The following is a 14,230-nucleotide window of genomic DNA, read 5'->3' as shown; positions in this document are numbered from 1 at the left end:
GCACTTTTTACAATTGGAAAACACAATGCCATGTTTACGAGAAAATGTTTTGTTTTCAGCAGCAAATAAAGAAGCTGCGGCCTCGATCACCAGACTGCAAGACACTCTCATTGTGAATGCCTTATTCCAAAATCTATTTAAATGATTTTCGAAATTGTAGTATACGCCAAATTTACTATTACGTGTACTATGATACCTTACAGCGTAGTGTCATGGGAAATAACACGTAATTATTACGGTAACCGTTGTCCCTCGGTGCGGTTAGCAGTAATGAACCAGAAGTTTCAAGTGATGAATTATGGGCAACACGTCGCGACGGTTTCATGAACCAGCAAACATAATTAGTGACAACTGTGACAAAAGAGGGCGCACTTCGTTTCTCAAATAAATCCATATAAAATCCTGCTGCAGTTTTTTAACCATATAACCGATCCAATCCTGAACATGGTCCTTTGTGTTTCCTTGTTTTGCTGTTATCTTATAACAACATTCCTGTAAAATAGGTCCCAGCGACATTGAATGTTGTTACGAGTCGACTGTACTTGCTTTTCAAGAGGACGTTCACATAATAGATAGTTACTACCAAGACAGTAAAACCTTCCTCCATGGTAATAAAACTACCAGAGTCTACACAGAGTTTCGAGTAGAATAGTTCCCTATATACATGTACAGCTAACGTAGGAAGCTCAACTGGGATACACTTCTTTATCCACAAATTGTCTATGGAGAATTGTAGTGAATGCCAACAGGCTCTTCACACAGAACCAGAGGTTCAGAAAAAGAACCAAACTTTTAATTGAACTTTACCTCCTTTCACACACCATATTCCAAGTAGCCCTATACAGGACTCTTGCTCTGTGCATAAACGGAAGTGTAAGGCCGCCAGGGCTACATTCTTAGACACATTTCAATGAAAAGAAAGAGACATCAGGTTCTGGAGACAAATTTAAAGGGAATAATGTAAATTTATTTTCCAAAAATGCTTTAACATATTTTAGTACAATGAGGAAACTCAGAGCCTTGATCAAGATGTAGGAGGACGACTCTGCTGGTGTCAGGTACATCTTAATAGTCAATGAGAAACTTTTGAACACTAGGTGGCAGCAGACATATTCAGCTCAATTCTGAGCATTGGTCACATTCCTGAGAGGGCATAGCCAAATTGGCGGCTACAGCTCAACAGCTACAACTGTTGTTAAGGGTGTTGCTAAGGACATCCTGTACTCCAATGCATGATAGCATGGCAATCTAGCCAGAGCCAAATCTAGCCATAGCCCAGTCAAGCCATAGCCGTACCTGCAAAATCAGATACAGCCCAAGTCTGCTGCCAAACAGTGTTCACATTGGATTAGGGTTGTTTATGTCATATAACAACAGCATTTTACATGTCACTCAGGCATGCAACTGCAGCTGTCAAACAATAGAGGAAAGTGCCAGTCAAAGCAAAACTTTGCATTATCCAATAGCACGGCTGAGAAACCAAAAATGAGGAGAGCTGAAAGCTGCATGCCTGGTCACTCCATATGCATCATCCCTTCACAATTGCCATGAAATTCATCCTCAAATGGCGGAATAGAGTAAATTTAGAATGCAAAATATTTGCTGAAAATGTACAGTTGCAACTTGTCACTGCAGAGGAGTTCCAAAAACATGGAGGGCAAAGTTTTACAATTGCTTGAAAAAGGTGTTTTCTAAAATTGACAAAAATGTGAGCTTCTCCTTCAAAATGAAGTGAAATCCTGCAAAATGCCAACTGCAGCTGTTAGTGTTACGACTTGAAGTATTAGAATCAGCTTATTTTTATAAAATATATTTTCAAATCATGTCTTCACTCCCAAGAATTTCTAACTTGATTTTCATTTTGCAGTAACACGTTACATCTCATCAAAGGCAAGATATAAACGGTGATCTCTTTTCTAAACAGCCGTGCTTCATTTTGTTGTTGTGTTGAAAGTTCTCTGCTAGGCCATATTTTCTCTTTTTGACGTTGACTGATTTTGGCATCCCTCCTGTACAAAACAAAGAATAATTCCTTTGTAATTCATAAATTCATGAAACTTGATAATAATGGTAAAAGAATAGGAAAAACAAAACATACCACCTTTAAATTTCTGCAATAGAACAAAATATGTCATTAAGTTGAGAAGGGTGTCTTTTTCAACCAACTGTTCCCCTACAACATGGTAGTTGGGTAAATTCAGTGCTACAAAAAAAAATCTTGTTCTCACCCAAGATTTAAGCAGAAGATGATTATCCGATAAAATTCAAGACGACAAGATGCAAAATAATGCTACCGAAGACGAAATCAGCAAAAGCACGTTCTGGAGAGGTATTCTTAAAGTCCGATCTGTTTGCTGGGTTGACTTGGAGACGCAGGCAAACTGTTCATTCAAAACATAAACAAAAAATCAAGTTAGAATATTCACATGATGTTATATACATGTAGTCTATTTGCCATTAATTGTGGGGTTTTTTGGTTCTCGGCCGAGTGGGTGGACACATAAGAGACCACATTATAATAAAATAAACTTCAGTCAACCAAAATAATATTTAACACCAAGTCATGGAAGAATGGTTCATCAGCAAAAAGATCACTGTGACAAATTTCCAATGTGCATGAGTCCACCAAAAATGTAATACACAAAAAAAAAACATGAACATTTTTCCACAGTGTTCATGTATTTTTGCTTCATAATCTGGTGGTTGATTTAATAATTATTCGTTTACAAAATTACACCTAAAAAAGGTCATTCAAAAACAATTCACCAATGGTATTTTCATTCAATGGTGGTTCTAAAGATGATTGCTTAAAAAGGTAAAATCGAAGAGAAACATGGATTGTTGGCGCTGAAAAACAAAAGCTTTCGTAAACTGACAGTATGCACAACGATTCATGGATAAAACCAGGAAAAAGGGCAAAATAAAGGATTTAACTATTCAGGTATTGGAAACCTTTTTTAAAGACAGTGAAAAACTGAACATAAAGGGTAAACTGTTAATTTAGATTTGACAAATCTGTTATGACAATTACAAAAGGCATGAAATAAGATAAAACTGGCATAATTAACATGTGGCTTAATTTTATTTGAATCTGATACGACATTATAACAATAGCATGACACAAAACCTACAAAAGTGCACATGTGATAATTACAGTTAGAATAGTCGGAGAAGTACAAGATAACAAAAATAAATGTCAAATTAATCCAAGGGAAGGATTCTTCTGAAATTGAAAATACACAAAACAATAATAACAATATAATACTGTCAATACAAACAAGTTACAAGTTACAATACAATACAAACAACTTACTTTTGTATGTGATTGCATTTGTTAAGTTTTAAATCGGATAACTTTCCGTATGGTGCCACCACCTTTTCACTCATTTTTTACAAAAAGGGATATCTCATTGAGGTAAATTAGATACTATATTATTTCATATCAAATTAACAAGTGGTGGCGCTATACGAAAACTTTTCTGAGTCTTTTTGTGGTTTCAAAAACCAGAGTCCCCCAGACAACAATAAATTTGAAATGGGAGTCTCTTTCTAAAATAGGACGGTGGATCCAGGACAGCTAGATACATTTGATAAACTAAAAGTAAAAGAAAAATACTCACTACCCTTATTAAATACTTATAAGATAAGAGTAAGACTAAGAGTAGTTAGCAAGACTAAAATTATTTCTTAAAAAATGGCCTGACGTTTGACCCTACGTATAGGCTGTTTCAGTCAAATTTAATGCAGGTGATTTTTTCTCTGACAAGATGTGGTCTGTTAAGGTGTATTCTTAGAAGTAAAAATCAATTTAAAATTTTGAAATCGGATGTTTGGTTGCAGAGATATACCGTTTTTAATGAGCGTGGATCGTGAAAAAAACGTACCCGTGTTCAAGTTCAATTCTTATGTTTTTCTTCATATCGGCCACGGCCAAGTTTAATGCACAGCCTATGGCATGCAATAGAGGGCGCACACTAGGCGAGCGCCCTCTATCAATGAGGAGGTTTACAAACTGTGCTTTGAGGCGCTAGTATGATTTTTTATGAACGGCAAAAAGTGATTTTTGTGAATCAAACTGAGGAGCGGCATCATGGGGGAAATTGTTAACTATAAAAATTAAATATGTGTTAAGTTTTGCAGGTGTTTGTGTGAATATTCTTAATTAATTATGTCAACAAATAGCATTATTAAATTAACCAGAATGGAATAAAATTAAAGAGTTTATGACTGGTGTTTTCTTTAATTTAAGATCAGTTGATCCTTTGATTTAAAATTGTAGCATTAACACAGTAAAAATTTAGAACAATCTTTAAAAAACTTGAGGATGAAGGCATTGGTATACATTGATTATTTTTGTTATATTTACAAAGACAATTTCTAAAAACCAATATACAATCAATTTGTTCGTTCAACTTTCGTTTCAATTAGTATAGGCCTTTAAAAGTATATAACAATACTAGTTTCTTTTGACTCAAGATGAGCAGTCTGTTATTATCAATTCAGAACGTAGGAATTATCAAAGAAACAAGATCGGGCAGCTTTCCAGCTTTCTATTATTAGAGCCCCGGCCTATCAAACTTATTGTAACACACGCCCTCTTGTGGTAGCACATCACGGAAACACGAAGATGTACGAGTACGACGTACATGTATAATCGTGCGTATTTAGGACAACTTTGCAAGAAATGGTCTAACAAAACCTTTCGGCGGGAGAAGAAAACATAATCAAATTACACCAAATTTTCACAAGTTAAACTTAAATGTATGGGAATTAGCACTGACAAAGTCGCATTCAATTTTGATGATTGTCTCTGGAAGAAATCTTGATTCAAAAAATGGAAAACGCCGACAAAAATAGGTTTTTATAGTAAAAGCTATGCGACTAGCTGTACGATGTGCGGAATTTTATCGGCTACACGATGATGTAATCGTTATCTCATTTTGTGTAAACATGTGCTCCCGCATCGCAAAAAACCGTCTTCGGGCTTCTTCGGCGCTTTCCGAAGATTTCCGAAATCCGTTGTCCACGGGGTTCAAAGTTGACGTCATGCACAAACGAATGGGCGCTGCACGCCAGGCCAAGCCTCTGTTTTTTGTCATTGCTCTCTTTTTTTTTACAATATCTCCGAAACTATTCATCCGATTTCGAATATTTTTAAAATGTAAACACGAGGAGAGAATGCTCCTGCCTGCTGTCAAGTCTCATAGTTGTGAGTTGTACAAAATGTGAGTTATGATTTAATATATTTCGTTCTTTTTTTTCGGGGCTGTGTGTGTGTGTGTTTTGGTACACGTAAAATCAACTTGATGAAACTGCCTACTACGTAGTTAATATAGTAGTAGCAGAGTCTTTCTCGAACGAAGGCTAATTGTCAACACAACAGACATAAAAAGGTACATAGGTAACTAAGTGTAACATTAGCAAGGAAGTGGAAATACATAAAGAGAGAGAGAGAGAGTCAGATAGGTTTAGCACAAACAAAAAGAATATATTTACCTCCTAAAACGAACGAACCGACGCACGAGATGAAGCCAGACAGAAACGAGTTGAAAGGGAAGGTACCGACGAGAACGCAGTAGACAAACTGCACAATCCCCGTCAGCATAATGTATGCCAAGTACGCATCGATTATCTTCAGCTTCTGCGAAGTCTTGGAGGTATATTCCTCGTAGAATTTACCGAGAACTGTGAATAATTCGATGGCCATTTTTAGGTTTTTTAAAGCTTGTCACACGCAGAAAATGTACAGAGAGTCACCCTTGTATACGTGTGCAGCGTAGAGAGACCGGATGTTCGGTTTGCATGGCGGGATTGCTGTCAACCCACAGAGATTAATAATTGTTTAAATTGATTTGTAATTAAAGTTAATGTTACTGCAATCAAATAGAAATATAAAAGATGAGTACAAAATAATATTTAAAATAAGAAAAGTTTTACAATATTAGTACTTTTACTATTTCAAACAGTTAAGCTAATGAATCGTGGAGTAAGAGGCAGTTCTCCGTCGTCTGCTTTTTTTTTTTTTTCAGAACAATCGAGAGAGGGCGCTGTTTACAATCGCTGCGATGTGAGCGCACTCTACCGAATGCCCTTTTCGAAGTCATGGCTTGGGCTTCAGGCTCAGGGTTCGATTTCACTAAAGCCAATAAACATAACAAATTAATGGCTAAACACATAATAAATATTGCTAAACAGAAACTTGTTATCAGCCAAAAATCCATAATGTTTACATTACTACAACTGTTGCCCACTCATCTTTTGCTAAGCAGTATATGCTTTATGAAATTGATGGGTATGGGATCTAGTAACCCACCTTGTTCAGCTGTAGATGGCTCTCTTTTAACATCGGTCTCATCATAGTCGTAGTCGCTGTAATGGCGACTGTGATGAGACTGATGTTAAAAGACAGCCATTTACAGCTCAACAAGGTGGGCTATGATCTATAGACAGCTCAACTATTTTCATTATGAACAAAATATGAATAAAATCATTGTAATTGTGTTTCCTAGACAATAGAGCAAACACAAGCCCCTTCCTTTACCCCTCCCTATTTTTGTCACCCTCCTCTGTGTGGCTACATTTATACAATCTTTTCCACTGCTTTTGCCCACCAGTAGGGCCTAGCATGTTTCTGTTTGTTGCGTTGTCATCCAGAAAGACTTTGATTGGATCGAACTTCCGGACACAAACTCTTTTTTTTTAATAAACAGAGTTGACACTGATTTTTATATTGCTTGGAATTAATTTAATAACTTACACCATCACACCTCGATATCCTTCTTAATATTAAAAATCTAACCCTAGGGTAGAAAAGACAAACATGTACACAAACAACATTGCTAAACTTAAGTCCCCTGTTTTGAATTTTAAAAAAACATGTATAAGTCATCTTCAATCTTCAATGATGACATCCTTGTTCAGCTATATTGAGCTATACTAGAATGATATTTTAAACAGTGGAATTAATGAGATCCTATTTTGATATTCTTAGATAAAAGTTAGAATGTTAAAATCACATTACTTTTACCAAACATCATTAATACCAATGTACAAGTATGACAAATTGTTTTCACTTTAAACTTTAAAAAATAAATAACTTTCACCCATTCTAATAATAAAGAAACTAATAATAAGATTAAAACTTTACAGTTCTGTCCAAAATATATTTGGAAAAATAAATAAATATGAATAGAAACGATTTCAATATTATTGGTAAGCGGTAACACCATGTGTGTTCCTACATGTATTTCCCAGGTAGATTTTGTTCTTAAACTCAATGTCTTGCTTAAGCATGTTATCCTGTCCTCCACTGTGAACTGGTTAAGTTATAAAAAAATTAGTAATATTATAGACTTCAGCAGTTTGACAAGGTCACTCTATATGTAAATTGAGATCAGGGAACACACATTAGAATACTTAATTGGGATGAAAATGCACACACGAACTCCTAACACAATGCAGTCTATAGGGTTTGAGGCATTGCATGGTGAGGTATCAATATATATTTGGTTTGCGGTAACACCATGTGTGTGTCTACTTGCCAGGTAGAGTTTGTTCTTAGAGAACTGTCTTTCTTTATTCTACTATCGCGGAGTAGATATATCGGATGTTTGGGAGGCTTCTCAGTTCTGAAAAGAACTGTTCTGCTTTTTAACTACTACCCGGGCAGAAGGAAGAAAATTGGCTGGGACTACTACTTTAGCTTAAAGGATCGTAATTAACTGCAGTCTTCTGCCGATCTATGCCTTGGCAGATCATTCATTGCCTCCTCGCAACCATGGAAGCATCAAGAAACAAAGACTGCTGATTGCAGGTCGAGTTGCTACAGCACTACTTAGCAGAACCCAAATTTATAGAGCTGCTTGAGCAGAAGGAATTTCTGCTAAGCAAGGATAAGCAGTAAGCCTGTCACAAAGAGTACTTATTATAAGGTGTTTTTGCTGGGGGTTTTTCGCTACCGAAATTTGCTTGTGCTTGTGTTGGCTTCTTATTGTGCTCAAGCAGCTCTACAGGCCAAGTCACACAGGCCCCTATAATGAGAACAAAAACGATAACGATACAAATGCACGCCCTCGATTGGTTGAAATGCTCCACGCAGAATACGCCCACGCTCATTCAACCAATCGAGGGCATGCATTTGTATCGTTATTGTTTACGTTCTCGTTATCGGGACCTGTGTGACTTGGCCTTAATGCAATTAGGCTCTCTGGTTATAATTTGCAAAAACCAGTTAACAGCCAAAACTGCTACAATAAATATATTGCTTTGTTGACTGGTTTCCTTTGTTCGTTTGCTGAGCAAGTTAATATTTGTTTTGCATGACCCAAAGAAATTTGGCCCTACAGATAGTATGCATCAAAATTGATATAGCAAAGACCTAGTTTCCGTCTCTCAGGAATCAGGTTTGACAAGGAGGGGCAATTCAGGTTCTTCTACCAGTAGTCTGTAGGACGCATCGTCCTCCTTCTTCACACACAAAGTGATACCAGACTTGTAAACAGCTGGTATGCAAATGTGACTCTTGAAGAGCCAATCAGCGAGCAGCCCCACCGGTCTCCTGTCTGGTGATTGGCTGTACGGTTCAGGTTCACTTAGCATCTTCTTGACTTGTCCTGTTTGAGGAAAAGATTGTCACTGATGAATATGAAGGTCACAAAGCTGCTAGGTTTGGCTGGAACATAAATTCCACAACATTAAGCCTGCCAGTTATTTCCGGGAAAAGAAAAATCACAAAATAATACATCCTATATACGAACTTAGTAGAATATAGGCGATGTAAACTGAGACATCAATGTTTACAAAAGAGCCACTGAGCCTGGACTTACAAGTTGTACACACCTCAATGGAAGAAAACATTCACTACTATAATTATTTTATGGAGATTGCACTGACTTTTGATATGAAGAAAGAGAGCACATCTTAAACAAGTTTCAGCTGTTATTTTGTACAACTATTGAGTTTCAATGGAAAATACAACACAAAATGTCAAATTTTTCATTTGACCAATGTAGTATCTTGCCTGCTAGAAAAGGCCCAGGAATGAAGGTCACTCTTTTTGTAAACAAATATTATGTACAGTTAATACATTAATTTGGTTTTTACCTTCAACATCCATTTCCTTCCATCTAGGATCAGAATGATTAGAAAGAACTGACAAGTCTGTGTTCTCTTCCCATCGACTGATCACATCCACTCGTCGGATCTGCCATTGAAAAAGAAAAAGTATAAAAAAATAAGTTTGAACAAGTCTAGTTGGGTTTTGAAAAATAGATGGCTGTGGCTGTTGCTAATGGTGTCACTATGGACAATGTATGCTTTGATGCATGTCAACCAAGCCAAAGCCGCAGTCCTAGCCGCTAAATTGCACATTGCCATGTTGTGTAAAAGTAACTACTGCAGACCAAAGGTGTCAATGTCAGCAAGGACAATGGTCTAAAATAAGCCACAAAAAAATGGCATAAAAGAAGAGTGTTACAAAAGACATGACAAAGCTGTATTTAGTTATAAACTACAAGGGAAACTGACAGAGTAAATTTTAATTCAAGTTTGTGGTGATAAAAGCTTTTTTTTTTCTAGAAAACAGGATTTGAACCTGCAACCACTGGTTTAACGTGTCGGCTCTCAACCAACCAATGTTGACACAGCTACAGATAGAACTGCAGAAAGACTACTAGTGGTCGCCTGTGCAGCAGAATGATGATTACAATTGTTACCAGGAATTGTGAGATTTCTCCAAAAAATGCCACGTGATGCTACAAAATATCACTCAAGAAATACTCACCCTGAGTATTGAGTCACTGCTTATATAATGAAGAAAGTTTGTCGGCACCTCCACAGAGAGGGGATTGCACATGTGTATACCCGTCTTGGTCACGCCATAGACCATCTGATGATGCCAAGCATCAGGGATACTCGTCTCGCCGTTGACAACATGCTGAAGGTTGAGCGTTGCTATCGGAACGACTCCTAGAAATCAGAAATCAAAAGGAAGGGGGGAGATTTTGGTTTTATTTACCGTATTTCACGAACACTCGAGTTAGGATGAGTAACTTAGGATGGGTTCAATTCATCCTACGCCTAAGGATACGGAACTTCACTAGTCCTAAGTCCTAGGATTAATCCTAACTTAGGAAGAGTTTGCGGTGAAATCGATGGCGGGATGAATGTGGAGGTTCCCCCTAAAAATCCCCCCTCTGTGAGTCCAGCCTCAAGATTTTTGAGTTTTTCTGGGGTTGTCTGCTGTTCAACATTAAGTAGCCTTGAGGTACTACTTGCATTTCTCCCACAAAATAAACTTGAGCCTGAACACTATCTGTGTTTATATGTCTAACAGAGGGTGCTGTTTACGGGGTGTATGAAACATAGCTTCTCCATAAGTAGTTTCAATCTTGTGTGTCTCTACCAAGGCGTCAACCCCATCGGTCTTGAAGAAGAACCCAATCTTTTAACAAACTCAAGCAAAGATTAAAGCTCCTTAGAGGCACTCAACATGATTGATAGTTGTCAAAGACCAGTCTTCTCACTTGGTGTATCTCAACATGCACAAAATAACAAACCTGTGAAAATTTGAACTCAATTGGTGGTCGAAGTTGCGAGATAATATAGTGAGAAATTACTTCTTCCTTAAAAACTACGTTACTTCAGAGGGAGCTGTTTCTCACAATGTTTAATACTATCAACAGCTCTCCATTGCTTGTTACCAAGTAAGTTTTTATGCTAACAATTATTTTGAGTAATTGCCAATAGTGTACAGTGCCTTTAAAGCCTGAATTCAAGCAAAGACCAAAATCTCTTGTTACCGCGGTTGATCCATCCCATTAGCCATTTCTGCACATCAACCTGCCTCTCTGGATAGAAATGAAAGAACCTGGCAAACACTGAGCCCTCCGATGCTTTGTCCAGTCCCTCAATAATATCAACGTGTGACACTCCGGCCACACTCCGGGAGAAAAGGTACTCTGGCAATGGGGCACTGCTTGCTCGTAATCGTGTGTTCACAGTCGACGCAACATGATCCTGATCCCTGTGGACTGCCAATGCTTTCTGTGGAAAAGAAATTTAAGTAAACTAAAATTAAAAACTCACATCCTAGAACCAGTTACTGGAGCACTGTTCTCTTTTTTTTCTTAGAAATTTGTCATATCGGTTGGGCGCTGTACTTTAACTGGGTCTATTCACATCCATATTTTTTTATCGTAAAATATGTTTTTCTAATGTGTTTTTTTCTCGAAAAGTTATTTTACACAACACAGGCACTGTACTATATGACTATAAAGTCATGGTTAGAAAGAAAACTCTTTCGGTTTTACTCAACAAAGAACAAGTCATACACTAAAATGATAGACCCTGTGTAACTGGGGCTATGTATTTTTTTAAGTTTTGACAGTTGCAAGCAAAATTTCAGAATTTTGTTTAATGTAATAAAATAGTACACAGCCCCCAGTGCAGTGCAGTGGGTCTTCTATAATTATAACACCCCTTGCAAGTATTCTGCCTGCTCATTGGTTTAGAGGGCGTCACATGACATGTCTTAGTTTTGCCAGACGACGGCCGTGTGATAGAGCGCCGGTTTGCCATGCGCTAGTCCGACAGACTAGCACATGGCGTGCAATACCCAGACGTCCTGTGCGTGTACAAGGATTATAAATTAATAGTCTGTAACCACTGCGAATTGCACGACACTACATGCAACACAGTAAGTAAAAGTGTATGCAATCTGTATTCGCGTCGTCCGTGGATTGTAGCATTCAGGTCTGTACCTTAATAATAACAGTACAGTATTTAGAAATGTTTGGGGTGTAATAAAACAAATATTGACTGCTTTTACTCGTGCAATGGTTAAAAACTATGACTCCCTCGGTGATCCCCGTAGCGTTCTATTTTCCCTCGGCTTCGCCTCGGGAAAATAGAACGCTCCGGGGATCACCTCGGGAGTCATAGTTTTAACCATAGCACTCGAAGCAGTCAATATTTGTATACTAGCCCCACTTGTGTGGCCAAGGATTCAGCTATCCTTGGCCACGCAAGTGGGGCTATGGGTCTTCTAAATATATAAAGTATTCATCTACCAATGTATTTATGACTGCCGTTGCACCACAAGCAGATGCTCCAATTTGTGTGACTTGTTTACTCTCAGCCTCGTCCGGTGTCCAAAGAAAATCACCCCGCTGAGTGACCACAGTTTCAGAAGTCCGCTGATCTCCCATATCTCACCCTGTCTCTACGCCGTCTCTACACACACCCAAAAAGCCCGGCCAACCACCGCACTGCAACCCCCAACAAACTCCAAACGAAACGAACTTCCAACCCCCGAAAACCGTGACAAGTCTCTCCCACAACTTGATCATATAAAAAGAGACACCAAGTGGCGCAGTTTCAGAGTTCTTTAACGGAGCAATAAAACATGTTTTCGTCTCATTATTAAAAAACTGTCTGCGCTAGATACTTCACACATGCATGTTGACGTTTTGCGTGGATGGATCAGATGGAAGCTGATGTACACTCGTCTGGTGACCTTTCAAATACTAGTTATATTACAGTGTTTGAAGTCAGGGGTTTACGAGTAGAAAAAGTGTAAACATCCTTTATGCTAATTAAAAGGGACTCTCTTTTCTCTGCACACACAGACAATGGGCATTCCTTAATGCTCTAACCATTATTATACACAACGTTTGGATCCACTAGGTTAAAATGTGTGAATGAAAAGCCATATAAAACTATACGTAATCTGTTGTTTATTCATCAGTTGTAAAAACCCGCAATACTGACTGTGAGCTGCCGCTGAGAGGTGAATTACATAATTACATCACATCGACCCGGCAATTATTTTGTAAATACCAGAGTAATCATCTTCCATTGATGAAGCAGCCGGATTGCACTATGTAATTATTTAGGGGCATGGAACATAGCAATTAACCATTACCTGTAAAACAGTGAAAAGTGACCATGTTTTAGTACGCAGGGCATAATTCCTCAGTACATGGGATAAAGGAAACGGTTCTAACAGCATCGTTTGATTTAACGGATCTATTTTTCATAGAAGTTCCATGTTTGAACTCTAGTGACAGCTGTTACACAAGACCAGCTGTCCTGTCTGGACTCAAAATGATAAACAATTCATTTGTGACTAAAATTAATAGCTCGGGTTGGGAATCACAAACAAAATCGTTGGTATACGGACAAACGGCGTATGAGACAGCTCATGTTGAAACTGGCGAATCAATGCTTCTTCCTTTAGTTTGGGGGGGGGGGAGGGGTTTGACGGCAAAACAAACAACCAAACAAACAAAACAGCGTAAATAAACACAGAACAAACGCCGAAACATACGGACACAAACAGAAACGACTTAATGAACCCCCCCCCCCAACAATAAATAAGTAAATAAATAAATAAATAAATGAAGAAGAAGAAAAAAAACTTGTAAGCAACCCAAAAGATGGTAGCAACGCTACGCCTTCTTTTTTAAATTACGATTATTTTTTTTAACTCATTAAGCCCTTAATTATCATCGATTATAAAAACGTTATCTTTTCAGAATGCTAAACAACCTCGACTATCCAGACAGTTTATCTTTCAGACTTCAGTAATCGTTATCTTTTCCCCAAGGGCATATAGTTGATATCAGCCTAAATGGCTGTAGAAAAGATAGTATGAGCTTTAATTTAAGAAAAGTACTTTTATTTTTAGTTTATTTTTGTATGGCTCACTTTTTATATCGGCATCATAAGAATGTAAAATGCCCAGCCATTCTTGACTATCAAGAGTGACTTTGTAATAGCGCTCAAAAAAAAGGGGGAAAAGAAGAAAATGCATTTTTTGTATTACCAAATTGTACGAATGCGGGATGCTCCCGCGGTACGGTCACAAAAACGACATAAAGGGGGTGTCGCCCTTTCACCTGCCATGCCACGCGGAGTTGGGCCGAAGGAATTTTAAAAATGCGAAACGCCTCCCGTGACAGCACCTTTGAGAAAGTGAGTGAAAACAAGTCATTCCATGGACCGACCAGTGTTACATGAACATTCTAACCATATTGTTAAAATATTTTTTAAATATTAAATCAAGAACAAATTCAGCTCAAGTCTGTCGATAGGTTTGAAGGGGCCCATTGGGCAATTTAATTGTCAACATAAACCGGCCGCTGTAGTGTATGCATTTGAACAGCGGACCTGGGATCGAAGAGCACAGGGTAGATGGGTACAGTAGTGTCTGGGGCGAATATCCAGGGTT

At 38.0% G+C, this 14,230-nt stretch overlaps 2 protein-coding genes across 2 annotated transcripts; both read right to left on the bottom strand.

Moving 5' to 3' along the window:
- Positions 1–945: 945 nt before the first annotated feature.
- On the bottom strand, positions 946–5,789 carry LOC139935318 (dolichyl-diphosphooligosaccharide--protein glycosyltransferase subunit dad1-like). Its single transcript, XM_071929846.1, has 3 exons — positions 5,497–5,789; positions 2,229–2,381; positions 946–2,009 (listed from the first exon to the last, which is right to left on the bottom strand). The coding sequence occupies exons 1-2, from the start codon at positions 5,705–5,707 to the stop codon at positions 2,251–2,253; spliced, it is 342 nt and encodes a 113-aa protein (XP_071785947.1). The 5' UTR covers positions 5,708–5,789; the 3' UTR covers positions 946–2,009; positions 2,229–2,250.
- A 941-nt stretch (positions 5,790–6,730) lies between these two features.
- LOC139935342 (uncharacterized) lies at positions 6,731–12,485 on the bottom strand. The gene is made up of 5 exons (XM_071929877.1): positions 12,069–12,485; positions 10,800–11,043; positions 9,782–9,966; positions 9,103–9,202; positions 6,731–8,612 (listed from the first exon to the last, which is right to left on the bottom strand). The coding sequence occupies exons 1-5, from the start codon at positions 12,204–12,206 to the stop codon at positions 8,392–8,394; spliced, it is 888 nt and encodes a 295-aa protein (XP_071785978.1). The 5' UTR covers positions 12,207–12,485; the 3' UTR covers positions 6,731–8,391.
- Positions 12,486–14,230: the final 1,745 nt, after the last annotated feature.

This window comes from Asterias amurensis, chromosome 3, assembly GCF_032118995.1.
Source record: "Asterias amurensis chromosome 3, ASM3211899v1".
Lineage (NCBI taxonomy): Eukaryota > Metazoa > Echinodermata > Asteroidea > Forcipulatida > Asteriidae > Asterias > Asterias amurensis.
Note: the sequence above shows the minus strand (reverse complement) of the source record. Positions and strands in the feature narration are given on the sequence as shown.